General features: G+C 44.8%; 1 protein-coding gene across 1 annotated transcript in view; it reads left to right on the top strand.

Moving 5' to 3' along the window:
* The window catches only part of LOC147438299 (uncharacterized), a 55,658-nt gene that overhangs the window by 13,689 nt on the left and 22,119 nt on the right, over positions 1-19,850 (top strand). The window contains exon 3 of the mRNA XM_086487588.1: positions 12,999-13,105. Coding sequence (XP_086343714.1) covers positions 12,999-13,105 — 107 coding nt within the window. The remainder of the gene's footprint in view (positions 1-12,998; positions 13,106-19,850) is intronic.

Raw genomic sequence — 19,850 nt, 5'->3', positions numbered from 1 at the left:
CAATCTCATGCATACCGTTTGTACCAGATTGTGCAATCATAAGTAGACCACTCTCACCGACAAGAGTGGGGCCTTCGGAGGAGGGTTTTACAACGTCTCTGGTGTCGTATCTCTCTTCTGTCTCTATCTCTCAGTCTCATACACTTGCATGCACAATGTCCATTCACTTTGTTTGTGATCATAGTATTCTCTCATTAAGAACGGAAGGCTCTACCTTCCATAAGAACAAAAGAAACCTTGAGCACAGTTCGGAGCACTCATCTTGAGCAAAAGCGCAAACATTCATTCCGCTGTACCTAACATTGGTATCAGAGCTTTGGCAGTGTTCTGTATCACTCAAGGAAAGAACCACAAGAATCACATAATTTTTTTTTGCTTGTTGAGGTCGCACGAACCCAAGTTCGCTTGGGCGTGTCGATTCCTAATCGTGTTTTTGAAGAGTGACAGGAATCTGAGGAAAGAAGGGCTTGTCCAGCCTCCCCTTGTGTCTCTTTTCACTCATTGAGAGCGGACTGTGCACTTAGCAGCCGGCTAATCGACGTGAGGTGGAAAAAAGCAACCTTGGTGTGAGCGCAAGGCCGCCAAGGGGTGCGCCCGCGGAAAAGAGTAGAACTCGGGTGAAGAGAAGATCCTTCTCAAACACAGATTGCAAGCAAAAGAAAACCTCAAGAACCTCAAGGGCCGCAAGAACCCAAGTTCCTAGTGAACTTAAGAACCCAAGACCACAAGAATCCATAAGAACCCACGACTTCAGAATGGTTATCACTCAAAGCGGAATGGATACTTCGCTCGGAGGTGATGAGCATGAGAGAGGCGAAGAAGAATTTTCCCCACCAGAAGAATTTTTCTGACGCTTCTCCATCTACGACAAGGATTGCACTAACTCCTATGAAGGAGTTGCCGCAGTTGTTTATGGACAGGAAGTTAGAACACGAAGAAAGAAGGGCAGCCGTAGATCGTGACTACGAAGAAAGATGGGCCGCCATAGATCGTGAATACGATGCAAGAAAGGACGCCATAGAGCGTCAGTATGACTTGGAAGAAAAAGAAAGGCAAGCCAAATTTGATCGCGAGAACAAAGCAAGACAAGCAGAATTTGATCGCGAGAACAAAGCCATCAAAGAAAAGAGCGACCAACACATAAAAGAGTTCTTGCGACTCTTTTCTCAAGTTCAGGCCCAGATGCAAGAGATTCGGGAAAAGGAGACTCTCTTAGTCTCTTCTTCTCCAAAGGATGACACACAGGATTTGCATGATTATGAGAAGCATGATGAGTTGATTGAAAATGATGAGCATGATGATTTGAATGACAATGATTTGCATGATCAAGATGTGATTTCTCACAAGCATGATGATTTGCATGAAGATGATGTGATTGTTCACAAGGATGATGTGTTCGTGGATGCTTTTTCTAGCAAAGCTAACCTCGTTGTAGATTCGATCAATCACGAACCGATCTTGGCTTTCGAGTCGAGGTCCAAAGAACCCCCACAGGACGATTAGATCATTCAGGAAGAACCGATCTTGGCTTTCGAGCCTAGGTCCAAAGAACCCTCACAGGAAGTATTATGTGTTCGCATGATTGATACACACACATTGTTCGAGTGTTTCATTCGTGATCGTTTCCTGTATTTTAGTCAGCGTCTTTATGTGATCCCTTTTCCCAGGCATGACATATTGTACGTTGAGCACGTTTCACTCATGAATGAGCACGAATGTATACGGATTGTTCATGAAAAGCTGAAAAGTATGCATTCAAGGACGTCACATTCCATGTCTCTTCCTTGGCACGACACAGTTGTAGTACGAGCACATGAAAGTATGAGCACCAAGCATGGGCATTTCCGTTGTGAATTGCCACAGTTGATTGCTCTAGATCATAAGAGAAAGATTCGATCTTATTGTTTGTATATGTTTGATGAACGGTTTGTCACTCCGTGTATTGGTTCATCTACATTGCTTGCACAGTCTTTGAAGAAGACGAGTTTTTCCATTCACTTTACATAGAATAGGTATGTTCTTGTTGTTGTGTTGGAAGTGGTTTCAGGAATTTTCAGCCATGGAGATTCTTGACGAAGAAAGAAGCATGACTCTAGACGAAGTTGAAGCATCGAAGGAGCCACAGAAAACTGCTGCTTTCGGCGCGTCCCAAAGAAGCAAGCGTTGCATACCTTTATGAAGTTCCAATTATCGCACGAGCCACACATTAGAGTGGGCCAACGAAGAGTCCCTTCCAGGATTCCGGATGTTATTGGCGATCTCCCTCGACGCCATACAGTTCGGTACCAGTACCTCACTTTGAAAAGGAGGGGATGTCATGTGACACATCCAACCCTATGTGTCCGTGGACAAGCTACAACACGACAAGGGTTCAGTCAGTCCAATCAGTCTAGATTAGAAATGATCTGGCACTTTTGTGAGTCTATTCGTAGACCATGCATGCCCAATCACTTGATGTAGATGCATATCCTCTGGTTGCACACCGCATGATCATAAGCATTCCCATCAGAATCCATTAGAATCCTTCAGGGGAATTTTCCATTGCATTTAGCCTATTTTACCTATTTTTGACATTTTTTGCTTATTATTTTTAAGTGACTTTTGTTGGAAAGTAGGTAGGGCAAATTGAGTAAGTTTGTATATAAGCAAACCTATACTAGCACTAAACGGCAGTAGAGGCAACAGGAGCCAAGCTCAGCAGGCAACTTCTCAACAAGACCCCTTGGCGGTTTCCCCCTCCAAGCAAGAACTCCCATCTCCCTAGCGTTTTCTCATCAAGGAGATCTTCACCGCATCAAGCCTTGCCTAGCGTTTTGCATCAGCAAGGATCACCAGTAGAGACCAGCATACCTAGCGTTTTTGTTCCCATCAGCCTAGCTTTTTTGACAGATTGCAGCCCTGGTGTTTTCATGAGGATTCAGCCCAGAAAGACCATCAGCTTTCTTCCCTTAAGAACCTCAGTTTCCAGCCCTAAACCTGCAGATTTTCAGCCACAAAGACCTATAGAAACAGCCCCAAAATCAGTGTTTTTGGATTGTAGCAGATTTCAGCCCATAGCGTTTTTGGACAGTAGATAAAAGATTGCAGATTTCAGCCCTTAGGTCGGTGTCGCCATCACCGTCGTCATCGTCGACATAGCCTAGACTTGCATCAGTCTCATGCATACCGTTGTACCAGATTCTGCAATCATAAGTAGACCACTCTCACCGACGAGAGTGGGGCCTTCGGAGGAGGGTTTTACAACGTCTCTGGTGTCGTATCTCTCTTCTCTCTCTATCTCTCAGTCTCATACACTTGCACGCACAGTGTCCATTCACTTTGGTTGTGATCATAACATTCTCTCATTAAAAACGGAAGGCTCTACCTTCCATAAGAACAAAAGGAACCTTGAGCACAGTTCGGAGCACTCATCTTGAGCAAAGCGCAAACATTCATTCCGTTGCACCTTACACTTCCGCTACGTTGACAAGCTTCTGCTACAGTCTAGCATCAGTCTTAGCTTAGGACCTAGCCTGGCACCTTTGTGATCCTCTAGCAGGACGTGCATGTCCAGGCCGGTCATAGTTTGCATACCCTCTCTTGCACAGTACCGCATTTCCGTGTGTGAATCGCCTCTTAGCTTGCATTTATTTATTAAGTGACTCTTCATTTTCCCGTGGTCGTGGGGGCTGATTTGGAGGCTGCTCGACCCAGCCTTATGCACCTATGAAGGCAGACTTTGGACGCTTGGAGAAGGCAGAAGTCCCAGGGCAGTAGAAGTACCAAGCAACACCTACAACACCATCCAGCCTTGGCGTTTTCTCACCAGCGTTTTCAGCCATGATCGCCATCGACTTCAGTCCTAGCCTCATCAGGGTTTCAAGAAAATGTTTGCAAATGCATGGCTATCAAATGAATTTGAAGCCAATGTCATGACGAATTGGCACCAACTTACTGCCGCTACTTGCAAGAGCTTGAAGGAGTACAATCGGAAGTTCTGTAAAGTGTTGCTCTCAGTAACCTCCTACAGGTTTGTGCCATTGACAGAGCAGATTGAGAAGTATTGTTGTGGGCTGCCTAAAGGGCTCAGAAATTACTGTACAAAGAACAAAGTGGCTACCCTTATTCAACTTATGGAAGTTGCCAACACTAGTCATACCTTGTTGAAGGGAGAAGACAGTGGGTTTTAGGGCAACGCGAAAGGGGGTATGTCAAAGAAAAGACCAGTAAAGAGGTCCTTTGCAAAAGCGACCCCTGAAGCTTCCCAGGAGTCTGAAAGAGAAGAGAAAGCTGAAGATTCATCCAAGTATTTTGGAGCACATGCCAAAAGAAAGAAAAGTTAAAAAAAAGTTGCAAGACGGTATTTGGTGAAGTTCAAGAACTATCCACCTATGGATGCAAAGTGGATGAAAGAGTCTGAATTGCTAGAGTCACCGAATGTATTGCAACTTTACCTTGAGGCCTTTGGGTTACAGCCCACGTATGCCCCAACCCAATGTGTTTAAAGGAGGGGTAATGATAGAGCTAGCACATCAAATGTACATACGGATTCAACGCAATAGAAGTGTGCATCGCTCTTCAAGTGTTAAAGATATTATGCTCACTTCTATCATAGATGGAATGACAAAAGTGAAGGTCTCATTAAGTCATTCATATTTATGTGTTATGACCTTTCTTGCGGGTACATGCGATGATAAAAGGGTGCTAACAACACAAGATCATCAATGGCATGTATATATGGCATGCAATCGAGGACGTTTGTGATTTCAAGAGGGGGGTATGTCACGAGGGCGTGGCAACTGCTAACCTTAGTTGTTGGTTTCTTTCCGATTATTTTTATTTAATTCTTGGGATTGTCTTTTTGAAGTCATAAATGGCCAGACATTGTGTGGCCAGTGTGAAACAGCCGACGGCCGAGAGTTTCACCTGCAGTTGGGAAGGGCAGGTCACCACGAGATGATCCGGCCAATCGTCACTAGAATCCGAGCAGTAAAAGGGTGTCTAGGCTCAATTTAAAGTCATTTAGGCCCGTCACTACACTTATAAGTTGGTGGGTACTAGGAAATTAATTCAAAAGAGGCAAACTGGACACTTGGTAGCTCCAGGTACACTTGTTAAGCTCATCCCAGCTGGGGGTGCCTATTTTGAGAGAGGGGGCTGTTTTTTGCTCCATAGTGTGCTACAGTGTGTGTGTGTGTGTGTGTGTGTGTGTGTGTGTGTGTGTGAGTAGTGGGTGCAAGTGATCACAGCTTTAATGGAAAGCTTGCCTTCTCCCTTGCTCTATCTAGCGTGACTATTTACTCTCGCGCATCTCTCTCTCCCCTTCGCACATATAGTAATGCCCCACTAGTTGAGCTTCTCAGATGACCATGTATAGTTCTGGGGTTTTATGCGCGTTTGCCAAGGCAAGAGCCAGGAACCGGATTAGCTAATTGCTAATCCCCCACAGGTATGCACAACTCCATCGCGAGGGATTGCGAAAACGAAGAGTTTTCTCGCGTGAAAACTCGTCCGTTTCAAAGGGGAATTGTCCCATTGCGTGCAGGAGCACCTGAGACACGCATAGGCATGCTTGCTCCGCCCAAAACGATTCAAAACAGAGAATTACAGCCTGCTGTGTTTTTCTGCAGGTTTAGGGTTTTGCACCTAAACCGCAGGGCAATGCCAGGGGAGCCTCGGGAAAGCCTTCGGATGCGTAAACAGGGCTTTGCACATCTGACAGTGACAAAACAGGGAATTACAGCACGTTGAAATTGACTTGCAGCTCACTGGAAAGCTTCCAAACCGCAAGGGAAAGTGTCCTTGACGTGTACTTTTGACCTACAGGGGTTTTGCGCCGTTATGCTGGCGAAATTGGGTCAAAAACCTGCAATTACAGCCATGGACAAGTTTGGGCAGCTTGCTGAGAGTTAGGTGAAAGTGTTCGGATCGGTTTTTGCAATAAGAATAAAGAAATACCGAAAGGGGTGCGAGTTTTTGAGGCCAACTGGTTGTCGGCGTCTGCTTGGAGCACTCTAGCTTCCAGGCCGTGTTCATTTGAAGTGTTAATTCCAGTCACAGGTTTTATTTGCAAAGTTTCTGTGTGTCCTAAAGTCTAAAGTAAAGTTTTGGGTGAAAGCCAAAGTCTATTGCCCTACGGGCCGGTTTCACTCCATGCTGATAACAATCTGCTCATACAAGTGACCAAGGGTGGTCCGACAGAGAATTGACATGCCCAATGGATAGACCCGAGGTACACACAATTGCGATTGCTGCTGACATTGCCAACTGCTCCCGCACAAGACTACTGACACGGTCCCATCATGGGCTATACCGAATTGCATCTCCTCTCGGAAACAAGGTGGATGTGGAGAGAGAGGAATCAAGGCTCAAGGATGCTGTTGTATGGCTGCCCTCTAGAGGAAAAAGGAATCCTCTGCTCTCCTATGCCTGCATTGGAGATGCTCTGGCTGCCCTGAGGAGAAAACGCAAGGAAGGAATGTCTGTGGTGCTGCCCCACTGCACGTCTGTGGTGCTGTCCCACTGTTGGGAGAGAAAAACGCTAGGGCTGCATGGGAAAAACGCTAGGGCTGAATGCACCCTCTGCCCACTGCCCCTCCTAGGGCTGCCTTTTGACCCCAAAGCATGTGCACTATATTCCTCTCGTAGTGCCCTGCCCTCACCTATATACCTCCATATGACTAGGTCGGCCAATTGTCCACCAGACCCCACGACCTGGGAAATGGGAGAAAATAGGAGAAATGGCACCAAAAGGCCTTGTGGACTCTAGGGAAAAAACACCGGCAAGGCTGGGGAAAATAGTAAATACCTCTTGCTTGTAGGAGCCTAATGGCCATGGAACAGAGCCAAAACCCAGGGCCAAACATGGCTAGACACAACCCGACATGAGAAACCTACCTCACACTGGCCGGGCACAGCCACAAAACAGCCCTCACTCCCTAGCACCTGTCCTGGGAGAAACTTGGACCAACTGGTGTCACAAATTGCTGACGTGTCAAACCACTAAAGAACGGAGCCAACTTGCAGATCCCTGCCGAGAGGCCTAAACCCTAAAAAGCAGCAGCAAAAGAAGCAAAAGATGTTTTACCAACTTATAAAGCCGTGCTGAGTGGCCTATTTTTAAAGAAGAGTTCCCAGCAAGTTTCGACCAATGGAATAGATCTTGGCCGAGGGGCCTAAAACCTAGAAGAAGAAGAAGAAACAGAAGGAATCCCCGACCAACTCACAGATCAGCGGCCGAGGGACCTAAGAACCCTAAAAGTCAAAGAAAACTTGTTTAAAGCGCCCGAAAGTGACCGAAATGAAGCGAGACAAGTTTATAACCTCAAAATATTATAACGTGACACATGTACAGACATTCCAAAATTCGCGGCGAATTTTTAGGGAAATCTCAAAATTTTATGAAAGTGTTTTTTTTGGGGGCATCTTTTCATATTTGATGCTTTTAGGCTTTGGGCCTTTAAATATGAGCCTTGGGGACCCTCTCCAGAACTCTTCACCGGGTAGATTGCAAAGGAGGCGCTCCCCGGTTGTTGTACTTTGCGAATCAGCAATAATAAAGAAATACCGAAAGAGGCGTCAGTGTTAGGGGTCAGTGTTCTCTTGGGGTGGAACTCCGCCCACTCCCCATCTCGTGTTGTGCATCTCTTTCAGTTCAGTTGTTATTTGAAGTGCTTAAAGTTGTTCATTCTGTTCTTTTTCGTTGGCACGTGGTGCCTGTCCCTGTGACAACTGGATGAACCAAGAGAGATGTAGGAACTCTTAACACCCCCTCTCAGCTCCTGGAAAGGAAGTCGGACCTAGAAGTTGGAGTGAACAATCTGCAGTTGTAAAGAGAGGGTTTCGTGGACGAGGATATCTGCTACAAACTCCGCAGTGAGAGTATCTTGTAGTACATACAATCCAAGTGCTACCCTTGAAAGACGTCCGGGAAGTAAAATGCTGTCTGCTGAAAATAAATCCAGCTCTATTAAGAATCTCCTCAAGCCAACAGACTCACTAGTCGCACAACCAGCATTTGCAAAAGGTATAGCTGTTGACCGCTCCAATAGAATGCATCAATACTGAGGGTAAATACGAGTATCCGGATCATTTCCCAACTCTAAAGTGATCCACCTTCGAGGAAAGAGTCGGAAAACTGTACCTCCGGTCATATACCACATGCTTGAATCTCCAAGCTGCTAGGGGAAGTCCAAGGAAAGGGATAACCAAGGCTACTAAGGAATTATATGTCCGATGAGGAAGAACCAAAGAATTGCACCAACCACCATGTAAAATGATTAACTGCAAACTGTATCTAGAGGAGCTTCATCGGAACTGATCTTCATCTGTCTGGAACACCACCCGAGAAAATGTCACCCCACTCTCAGAGTGAATTGGGAATAAACATCCAGCAGAAAGAAATACACATCAATACTAAGATTGTATCTAACATGGCAAGATCAAGGGACCTTGCTCCCAAGCTTTATAAGAGAAGAACAAGGTGTGCTAGAAAGCCACCAACTAGATTGTCAATCTTGTCCATTGCACATGGAGCCACAAAAACTCCATGCATGTCCGTTGCACATGCAAGGAAGTAGTCTCGAACACTGACTCCCAGACTGGCTCCACATCCCCCTCTGAAGGGAGAACACCGAACCACGGATAATTGTCATAAATCTCGAACAGTCTCTGCGTGTGTAAGTGGATCACCAAGGGAGGGGAATCCTAACGGAAAATATACCTATGGAACGTGGAACCAGACTTGGGAGAATCAAGAAAACTATCTCCCCACTATAAAGAATCCTCGAGCTAATTGTAATTGGTTCCTAGTACGAGAAGGACCACTATCCACCTGTACGAAATAACGTGCTAGTCTAAGGATAAGGGAAGTAGGTGTGTCCTGAATGGTATAGTCTCCAGGGGTCAATCTAGAAGACGAGGCATAGGAACTACTACTTGGATGCATTGAGAAGAGCAACTGTCACAGCACAAATCCGAAGACGAGGCAACCACCGAAATGGCTAAAGAAGAACATCCGTGAAGATACTAACTGCACTGTGGGCTTTAAGCACACCATCCTAAGCTGCAAGAAATGGGTAAGGAAACCAAGACCGGAAGACACCATGCATGGTACTCCGCCGAATGGAGCATCGGAAGTCAACCGAAGATAATAACTTGGAAGCTCCCTCTGAAGAGAAGTATCCTCAAAAGTATGCTCTGAGGTAACAACTGTCGCAACCCATGTCGGAATAGAGCAAACATTGTCACTGAAAGCTCAAGAGCTGAAGCCGAGAACTCTTCCCAAAATAGGAAGTCCCTCTCCTGCTCAATCTTGGGAAAAGAAAATGAGTACCACACCAAAAAGAAATGTGAGACAACTTGGAGTGAAACTGCTTCCTCTGTAATTGATTACCTGAATCTCATGGAACTCAAGACTCAAAGAAAATCACACCATCGGTAAACTCGGACTGCGAAGAATAGGAATGTCAAGTGCACATCGAACCCTATGTGCATGTGGACAAGCTATACCTACTTCTAGGGTTTAGGTGGCTTAGGAAGTGTTCTGGCACCCTTGTGAGCGTGTACGCAAGACGTGCATGTCCAGCCACTTAGAGTAGCTGCATACCCTCTGATGGCACAACCCATGTCATTAGCATCAATACCCAGTACCCAGCATGAGCATATTTTACCGCATGAACCCCTTTTTGCAATTGCATATGACCTACCTCTTATCTGGCACTTATTTATTAATAAGTGACTTTTTGTCTACCAAATCGTGGGGGATTTATAGGGCTGCTCGACCCAGCTTGCTGCAGCTATATAAGGAGGCCAGGGGGTGCCATTTGGAGGTAGAAGACACAGTCAGAAGACCAAGGAGCACAGGCAAGCAGTGCACCACAGGACCAACACCTCTGGCATTTTCTCAGCATCAGCCCTAGCATTTTTGCAAGGATCAGCCCAATGTTTTCAGCCTTGTGCAAAACGCCAGATCCCCAACGGTTTCAGCCGTTTAGCCTTGCAGATCCACCCATTTCCCGCACCAGTTACTCACCGAAAATCTTCAAAATCAGCCCTCGCCGTCATATTTCAGCCACCAGCATTTTTTCGTCGTCGTCGTCGTCGTCGTCGTCGCCACTGGCAGAGTTGTAGATTCAGCCCTAAACCAGCGATCAGTTTTCAGCCAGCATCAGCCTCAGCGTTTGTCGTTTTCAGCCCTTAGCCGTCGTCGACATCTTCGTCGTCGTTGTCAAGTACCACAGCATCTAGAAGCATTGTATCAGACCTTGTATCTAAAGCAAATACCTCTCTAGCAATAGAGAAGGGTGCGGGGTTTGGGACCCCATCAGGTGTCGTGTCTTCTCTCTCTCTCTCTAGCACTCTCATGCACTTTGCACTCACAGTTTCCCACGCTCTCTTTGTTTTGGTCATTGCACATTCTCTCTCTAAGGCTCTTCCTTTAGCTAAGTGAAAGGAACCTTGAGCACTCATTGATCACTCATCCTGAGCTTACACCATCATTCACTTCCGCTGCACATTACATTGGTATCAGAGCTCTTTGGCAGTGTTCGATATCATCAGTCGAGGAAAGAAGCACAAAGAACCACATAATTTGTCAGGTGTAGCGGAATTGAATATGGTGAAGATCTAGTTTTACACTTCCACAAATCCTTCAACTTCTTTCCTTGCATTAGTGAATGCTTTATGCTTCAATGAATGTTCCTTTTATGTTCCCCTGAAGAGAGGGGTTGAGAGAATGCAATAGAGATGTGTAGAGGGAGAGAGAAAGAGAGAGAAGAGAAGAGCAATACCCGAAGGGGTCCCAACCAACCCTCTCAAGGGTCCCCACACCGTTACCTATGTGGTATTTGCTGTAGATTGCGTAAATGGAATGTATATACAATGCAATACCTCAATGCAGACTCTACTGGCTTGACAATGACAAATCACTGCAGTAACTCCTTGGGAAGAGGCACCTCCGGGGCTGATTTGATACACCTTGGATCCTTCTCGATGTGGGAATTGCGGATGACAACCACGGGCTGATTTGTACTCCCGTTGTGAGAAGTATGATGGACTGAAAACGCAGATCTCGACGAGGTCGATGATGGACAGCAATGGAGCACTCGATGCCGGTGAGAGAATGGCAGAGGGGAGGCTCGATGGGCTGCCGAAGTACTGGACCGCAACGGGAAACACGCGGATTGCAGATCCAAGCCCGTCCGTCGCGAGGAAGTGGGCTGAATTCTGAAAACGCTGGACTGATCTGTTGGTTGCACTCGCACTAGGGCTGAAAAGCAAAAAACGCTAGTCGTTGGCTGCTGTCCAAAACGCCAGGGCTGAGTGGAGGGAAAAACGCTTGCTGATTGCAACTTGGCTGATGGCGATGGCTGCAGATCTGGAAAACGTTGGCTGATTTCTCCCACTTGCGCTTCTTCACTTGCCTCAAAAGGCCAGGCTCTTACTGCTTAAGTATTTGGTTATTATCTGGGTCGGGCAAACCGTCCACCAATTCCAACAAATAAATCATCAAAATGATTTATTAAAAATAGGTCCAGGGGGGTCCAAATTTGGGTGCAAATGTCGCACATCCGCCCACCTGGGAATCTGATTGACGCGCGGCGCGGTCTGGCACGTTGGATTCCTCTAACCTAGAACTACATTCTCGTCATGCCAGATGCCTACCGTAGTGTAATAACATCTGTCAAAACGCGTATACAAACCATTTATGCAAGAGGGTTGCAAACTTGTAAACCTAATCTAATGGACTTGTGCGGACATGCAGGTCCTGTGAACAGGCTCACAAAATTGTTGGTACTAATCCTCCTAGGATACTAGACATCCCTATCTAGGAAGAAGGGGAAAATTGGCTCTGAAAGTCGATGAAGCATGTCCACGTGGCACACAGAGCCATACTTTTTTTTTTGCTTGTTGTGGTCGCAGGTAACCCAAGACCACTTGGGCGTGTCGATCCCTAATCTGTGTTTTTGAAGAGCGGCAGGTAACCCAAGAAAGAAGGGCTTGTCCAGCCTCCCCTCGCTCCTCTTTTCCACTCATTGAGAGCGGACCTTGCACTTAGCGGTAGGCCAATCGATGTGAGGTGGAAAAATGCAACCTTGGTGTGAGCGCAAGGCCGCCAAGGGGCGCACCCGTAGGAAGGAGTTGAGTTTGGGTAAGAGAAAAGCCTTCTCAAACGCAAATCGCAACCTCAAGAACCTCAAGAACTCAAGAACCGCACGATCCTCAAGAATTCATGTGAAGCAAGGACCAACCCAAATCAAGGATCTCCATGTGTGCATCTTCAAGGCTTGTCTTCTCTTTTTCTCTTTCTCTCACGCTTTGTTTTTACCTTCATTTTCACTATATTTATAGTTGTTTGTGCGTTGCCAAGCTACTCTTTTCTATTCTATTTGAAGTTTATGTTATTGTATTTTCCATGTGGTGTAGAAAGTATCTGATGTCTCGTCATGTCAAATATTACTGCAGTTTTCCATCTGGTACAGAAACAAGTACAACACTAAATGCTCATAGATGACCAAATTATGGTGCGTGTAGTTGATGAGTTGCAGTATGGCTCCATAAGAATTTTTATTCGACTCTCTAAAGAATATTTGCGGAGGCAGATTGGTGATTGGAGTAGTGTATGAAGAGCTATGAACATCCCCCCCTCCCCCCCCCCCCCCCCCCCCCCCCCGCCCCACCCTAATACTTTGCTTTATAATACCTCTTTAAATGAATAGAAAGCTGATTGTGCTGCTTTGGCGAACATGTAATGTTATTTGCACGTTTGGTCTCGAGTTGTTTGTGACAGTCTTGTATGAGAATGCTAAATATGACTAGTCAATGAAGTGCATTGCTACCTAGACTGGCAGACACTAAATGTGTCACAATCTAGCCATCTGGTCTTATTTTTGGCAACTGCACCCTGCTTTAAATGGGACCTTTAAAGATAATGTGCTTGAAGACAATGCACAAGCAAGAAGTCATTAGATAAGCAGGCTACATGGACTAAAAAGGAAGTACTTAAATCTTTTTTGCAGGTTGCTTTAGCTTCAAGAGGACAGAAATTGTACCTTGCATACATTCTGATTCAGCAATACTGTGAGCAGGCGATCAACCACCTAATAGACATAGAAAATTGTGAGGGGTTAGTAGCTCGTCTCTCTCTCTCTCTCTCTCTCTCTCTCTCTCTCTCTCTCTCTCTCTCTCAGATATATGAAAAGGAGCTCTTAGCATTCGTACTCTCTTTGACTCGGTGGAGGCATTACTTGCTCGGTACGCATTCTACAATTTATACGGTTCATAAGAGTTTGAGATATTTCTTGTCCCAGAATAAGCTTTTAGAGAAACATATGAGATGGGCAAAGATTTTATGGAAATTTCATTTCTAGATAGTATATCTCAAGGGAAAGAAGAATGTAGTGGTAGATGCGTTGTCTTGCAAGCTACAAATATCCCCCTTTAGTGCATCATTGGGACTTTGATGAAATGGGAGAGCAGTATGCTACAGACCCGGATTTTGATGAGATCTTCGATACGGAGTGGGGAGACGGTTTTAGGGTACTCTTTGAAAGAAGGATTTGTGATGCAAAAGGACATGTTGTGTGTCACTTGTGGTCTATGGCAAAAGGTGTTAATGAAGTGTCACAATATTCCTTTTGTTGGAACAGAGGCATAGAGGTGACACCTAAGGGTGTTGAGAGATACTTCTATTGATCAAAGCTCAAGAATGATGTAGATGAGTTTGTGCGTACTTGTTTGGTATGTCGGAAAGTGTAGTATGACATACAAAAAGTGATAGGACCTTTCAAGCCTTTATTGAATTCCGATCGACCATGGGAAATTATATCAATGGACTTTATTTTTTATCTTCTCAAAACTCAGAGTGGGCTTGATGGTGTTTGGAAGTATGGTAACTTCAATACTCGTGCTCTCTTAAGGAGCAACCAAAGGTAGAAGAAACCATAAGCATCATAGTAAACCTTAAAAGACTTTTGCAACCCGTTTCATGGATTTGGAACTCCGAAACCTTGAAACTTGTGAAACTTGCCAAGGAGCAATGAGAGGTAGAAGAAAACAAGGAGATTCTTATACCTGAGCAAGTCCTGGCACACAAGGCAAGGAAAGTGAAGGGAAAGCTAGTCCGCAAATATTTGATCAAGTTTAAGAATCATCTGACGATGTAAAGTGGATGGAGGACCTGGCAGACACTCCTCAAATGCCAGAGCTTTACCTTGAGGCTTTTGGTTTAGCTCTAACTATTCCAAAAGTGTACGTCGAATCAACGGGTTGAATCTGGTGCGGTGCGTGCTGCACAAGAGGGGAGCCAATGGCCACTCCACTCCTTCGTCGCAGATTGCCTAGAAAAGAAAAGAGTCAATCAATTTCTCTCTTAAGATTTTAGAGGTGATGAATTGCTGATAGTACTTTGCTGAGTGGCTTTATGATACGTTCTTAAAAATTTGGCCATAATATGCGGGATTGCGGTTTGGAATTCCTTAATAACTGAATGATTCATGTACCCTTACAATTGTTGTTTTGTTTGAGTATGTGTCAAAGGTGAAATGTCTGTAGCATTGTATCTTGTTGATGTCAATGTGGAGTGACAAGATATAGTGCAACAAGGCAACAATGAGAGATGAGTGCAATCTAGATGTGATGGCTAAATAAGTTATAATAATCACAGTGCACGTCTAAAATCTCAATAGCGATAGTTGTGTGAATGTGATTATGCTTGTTAAGTGACGTGTCTTTGTGCTAGTGCATGGTTTGAGTTGTCCAATGTTTGTCACAAAGTGATGACGTGCCTATGCCCTCTGTCACAAAAATACGGAAGCGTAAACTGACGTTTAATTGCACTTCAAATACTCAAGAGAATTAGAGGGAGAGAGAAAACTTGACACTCCATTGGGGACCAGAAGATGGGCTGGTCCCCCCCCATAAAGAGAATATCTTTATTACTAAGGGAGAATCTTTACAAGCACAGGAACGGGGCATACGCCCGTCCTCTATTCTTTCTTCTGTTCTGTTCTGACTACTGACTGAGAAAGTGTTTCCACTTTCTTTCTGCTTAGGGGATTTCCCATCTTCTGCGAGACTGGTTGGAAGCTCTCGAAAAGAGAGTCTATCTTCCAAAACAGCTCATCGGAAGCTCTCACAGAGGAGAGTCCATCTTCCGTTATGTGTTGCCTTCATGCTCATTCATTCATGCATCGAACACAAAAGAGAAACAAGCAAAATGCACACGCACATGCTTGCTGTAATTTTCTGCACATAACCTGAAATTCTTACCTGTGCACACCCCTATGCCGAAACAGAGGTCTTCTTCGCGATGGAATCGCGCCAAACTTGATGTAGACTTAGGATAAGGAGAGAGAAGAGAATTTCTATGGCTGATCTGCTGAAAACAGCCCTAATCGAGGTGATTAGGGGCTGAAAACAGAGAATTACAGCAGCCGCACTCTGCTAAGAGAGCGTTTACGGCAGCTTCTCGCGATGAAACTTCACCAGAAGGTGTCTATGACTGTGAGATCCCTTGTTCTTGACAATGGGAGCACAAGGCTACCACATATGTCGCAAGGGGCTGCTCTCAAGCTTCAATGGAGGGCTCCACCGCGTAGAGCACGCTCACATTAGGGGGGGTAGGTGCACTGCCAGCCCTGAAAATGGGGGAGGGGGGCTCCTAAATAGCCATCAGGGAGAGGGGGCGCTAGGAAGAGAGAGAGGGTGAGAGAGAGAGTGAGAGAGAGTTAGTTTGCATTGGTAAGTGTGCCACTTGGCACACTTACTTTAAAAACTTAAAAACCATTCAACTTTTGACTTTAAAAACTTCTAGCTCATTAATTAAAAATGTGCAACTAACTAACAAATGCTACCAATGATTCTTTTATGAGAACACCAAAGGTCTGTCGGCGCAATGCCGCACTTGCACTGCACCGCCTTTACCTGTTCACACTTGTCCGGCCGTCTGCTCGGGCACGGACCGTTAAATTTAATTTAACGAAACTTATCCTAAGGCTTTATTAGCCTTAGGGTCACTGTTCTAAGGACCCCATCTCATTCATGTGCTTGTACTGACGCGCATATTTTTTCCGAGCCTAAAATCTGAGGCTACTGCTTACCTCTTTCTGAAGACCCGATTTCCCAATCACTAGGGCTTCAGGGTAATTTCTGCTAAGGTCCCTGTGAGGTGTTGTGACCCGCATTTAGGCTCACCTGAGGCCTTAGAACTGCTAGGTCTATTCTGGTGTGCACACAACTAATTAGATAATTCTTTTCTCGTAAATAAATTAATTATTTACAAAGTCTGACTTAGTTACATCCCTCTTGGTTCTAAACAGTTGACCTCAACTGTAGAGCGTCAACATAACTGTGCAAGATGTCAGGGTAGTCCTTGAGATCGGACTCAATCATCCACTTTGCATCTAAAGGAGTGTAATTCTTGAACTTGACTAAATACTTCCAATGTAGACTCCCCGACTTGAGTTGTCTCTCCGAGTGGTGTATTATCTATTCAGGTTGAAGGATTTCCTCAGTCTCTTCGACTTCTGGAGGATCTTCTTGTACGGGCGCCACTGGAGGAGGTCCAACATATGGTCGGAGGAGACTGACATGAAAAGCATTGTGGATGCGCCAGTTAGAAGGCAAATCCAATCTGAAAGTCACATCATTGACTTTATCTGTAATTTTGAAAGGGCCGTAAAATCTATGGGAAAGTTTGACAACTTACCCTATGCCGACCTGCTTTTTCAATCTAGCTTTCTCAAACCGAAGTAGGACATATTGTCCTTTTTTAAGATTGAGATTCCTTCTGTGCTTGTCTGCTTTTCTCTTCTGTTGCTCTTGAGTACGAAGAATCGCTTGCTTTACTTGTTGATGGGCAATATCAATATTGCGCACAAATTCATCTGCGGCGAAGATGTTTTCTTTGGTCACCATAATAGGAAGTAAGAGTGGCTTCCCGTAAATAATTTCGAAGGGGGCTTTACCAGTTGAGGAATGTATGGTATTATTATACGCAAACTCAACTATTGGTAAGTACTGTTCCCATTCGGATTGTTGTTCCGAAACATAGCACTTGAGGAGATCTAAAACAGTGGCATTAGCGACTTCGCTTTGACCATCTGTTTGAGGGTGATAAGCTGATGAAAAATCAAGCTTAGTTCCCAAGTTTTCAAACAATGCCTGCCAAAATAGACTAGTCATGCGGGGATCTCTATCGCTGACAATAGTCTTTGGCAATCCATGGTGTTTAAAAATCTGAGCTAGAAATATTCTAGCCATGTGATCAGCTTTGATCGTCTTCTTTACTGGAAGAAAATGGGCTTGCTTACTGAATCTGTCTACTATAGTCCAGATTGCATCATTTCCATTCTTGGATCGAGGAAGATCCGTAATAAAATCCATGGCAATACTTTCCCATGGCGTGTTAGGCACAGGGAGCGGCTGAAGCTTGCCATAAACTTTATGTCTGTCATATTTTACCTTTTGGCATACTAAACACTCACGTACATATTTTTCAATGTCCGCACGGAGTGTTGGCCAAAAGAAATACCTTTCGAGGGCACTAGTGGTGGAAGCAATTCCCCGATGCCCGGCATAAGGAGAATTATGTGCTTCATCCATCACCTTTTGTTGTAAGGGCTGAGCTATGCATATTGCTTGTTGACGATAGAGTGTATTATCCCTGATAGAATAAGGTGGCTTTGAGTGACCAGCTTGAAGATCTGCCCAAATTGTGGCGAAGTCTGGATCTTGAGGATACATCTCGCTGAGAGATTCTAGTTCCTCATGATAAATTGTTGTTAGTGCATTGATCTTTGGACGCCTGGAGAGAGCATCTGCAAATGCATTCTTTGTTCCAGAAGTGTGTAAAATCTGAAAATGAAACATTGAAAGAAAGTTGACCCATCTCATCTGCTTTTCTGATAACTTTCTCTGTGTGAGAAAGTAGCGAAGACTTTGATGATCTGTCTTGATAATAAAATCAGCTCCTAATAGATAGTGTTTCCAAATGGAAAGAGCATGAATGACTGCCATTAGCTCTTTTTCGTATATGGAGGCATGCAACTCTGCATCTTTAAGGCGCCGACTTTCATAGGCTATCGCGTGACCCTCTTGGTTCAAAACTGCTCCTACACAATCTCCAGATGCATCTCAGTATACCTCGAAAGGTTTGCGAAGATCAGGGACGGTGAGAACAGGTCCGTGATTGAGTAGATACTTAAGCTTTTCGAAAGCTTGTTTTTGTCTAGACCCCCAATGGAATGGAATCCGCTTCTTTGTCAGGTCATGGAGGGGACCTGCTATCGCGGCAAAAGCTCGAATGAAACGCCGATAATAAGAACAGAGGCCAAGGAAACTTTGTACATCATGTACTGTAGTTGGCGTAAGCCATTCTACAACTGCTTGAATCTTATCAGGGTCTATTCTCACCTGGTTGTGAGATACTATATGGCCTAAATAGTGGATTTCTTTTAGAAAGAACTCACTCTTCTTAGCATTCACAAATAATTTGTGTTTGTGTAATTCTTCAAACACTAAGGCGAGATGCTTATAGTGTTCGTCATCCGTCTCTGAGAAGATTAAGACGTCATCAAAGAAAACGCCTGTAAAGCTTCTGTATGAGTGGAAGATTCTATCCATCATTCTGTTGAATGTAGCTGGTGCATTAGTGAGCCCAAAAGGCATCACTAGAAATTCATACAACCCGAAGGTTGTTCTAAATGAAGTCTTATGCACATCATGAGGAACACACTTTTTCATTTCTTTCTTGATGGCAATGTGATTGGCGATAGGAATATGCCAATCACCTGCATCTGCAAGTACAAGATACTCCTTTCCTTCATGAGCAAAAGATAAGGTTTTCTGAACATAGTCAGGAATGGGATGCATCTTGTAGTGCCAAGGCATTCCCAAGATAACATCGCATCCTTCAAGTGAAGCTAGTAAGAAAGACTCTTGATCCTTGTAGTCGTCGACCTTTAGATTCAACTTCCCTATGATTGGAGTAGAGTTTGAGTTCTGTCCTTTGAAAGCAGATTACGCTTGAATAGAGACTCCAAAACGATTGGGCTGCAAGTTCAGGTCGTCAGCTAGCTTGGTAGAGATGAAGTTGTCTGTACTACCAGGGTCAAACAAAATAAGAGCCCGCTGGTTGTTGATACTACCCCATGCTTTGAGAAGAGCTCTTTCTTTTCCATCCTTGATTGTATTTCTCTGTACATCTGGGACTGCATTGGAAGAGGGTGGTTGTGGAGGTTTGGTTGGACAGTCACCCTTCATATGACCAACTTGTCCGCACTTGAAGCATCTTCCTTCACTAATGTAGGTTCGCAACTCAGCAGGAGAGAGATATCTCCCTTTCTTGGGCTGATTTGGCTTTGCTTCTGCTTCGGAGGTGGTTCTTTTCTTCTTTTGAGAAGAAGTAGAAGAGGTAGGCTGCTCATGGAGAGCCTTCTGCTTGGCATGGTAAGTGCTTTGCTCCATCTTCCTAGGAGTACCCTTGTCATGTATTCCATCAGCTATGCGGGCTGATTCCATAAGTATCTGCAAGTTACCTCGAGGGTAAAGCTTCATAGCCTTTTGCAAGGCTTCATGCAAACCTGCTTCAAACTTGCGCATCTTCTCCGAATCGTCAATCTTCTTGAATGGAGTGACTTTCAAGAGAACGTCCCAAAACCTATCCACATAGCGTGGAACAGTTTCGTTCTCTGACTGTGAAAGTCGATCCCATTCTTTCTTTACCTCTTCCTCATAGTCTGGAGGAAGGAACTGTGCGTAGAACTCCTTCTTGAAAGCGGTCCAATCTTGGGGTTTGCGATCTTCCAGGATAAGGGTTAACCACCAATTGCTGGCGGTGCCTTTCAGGTACAAACTAACATGGCGAAGCT

The sequence above is a fragment of the Adiantum capillus-veneris genome, chromosome 17 (assembly GCF_014529385.1).
Source record: "Adiantum capillus-veneris isolate H3 chromosome 17, ASM1452938v2, whole genome shotgun sequence".
NCBI lineage: Eukaryota > Viridiplantae > Streptophyta > Polypodiopsida > Polypodiales > Pteridaceae > Adiantum > Adiantum capillus-veneris.
The sequence above is the reverse complement of the archived record's forward strand: the minus strand, read 5'-3'. Positions and strand labels throughout refer to the sequence as shown.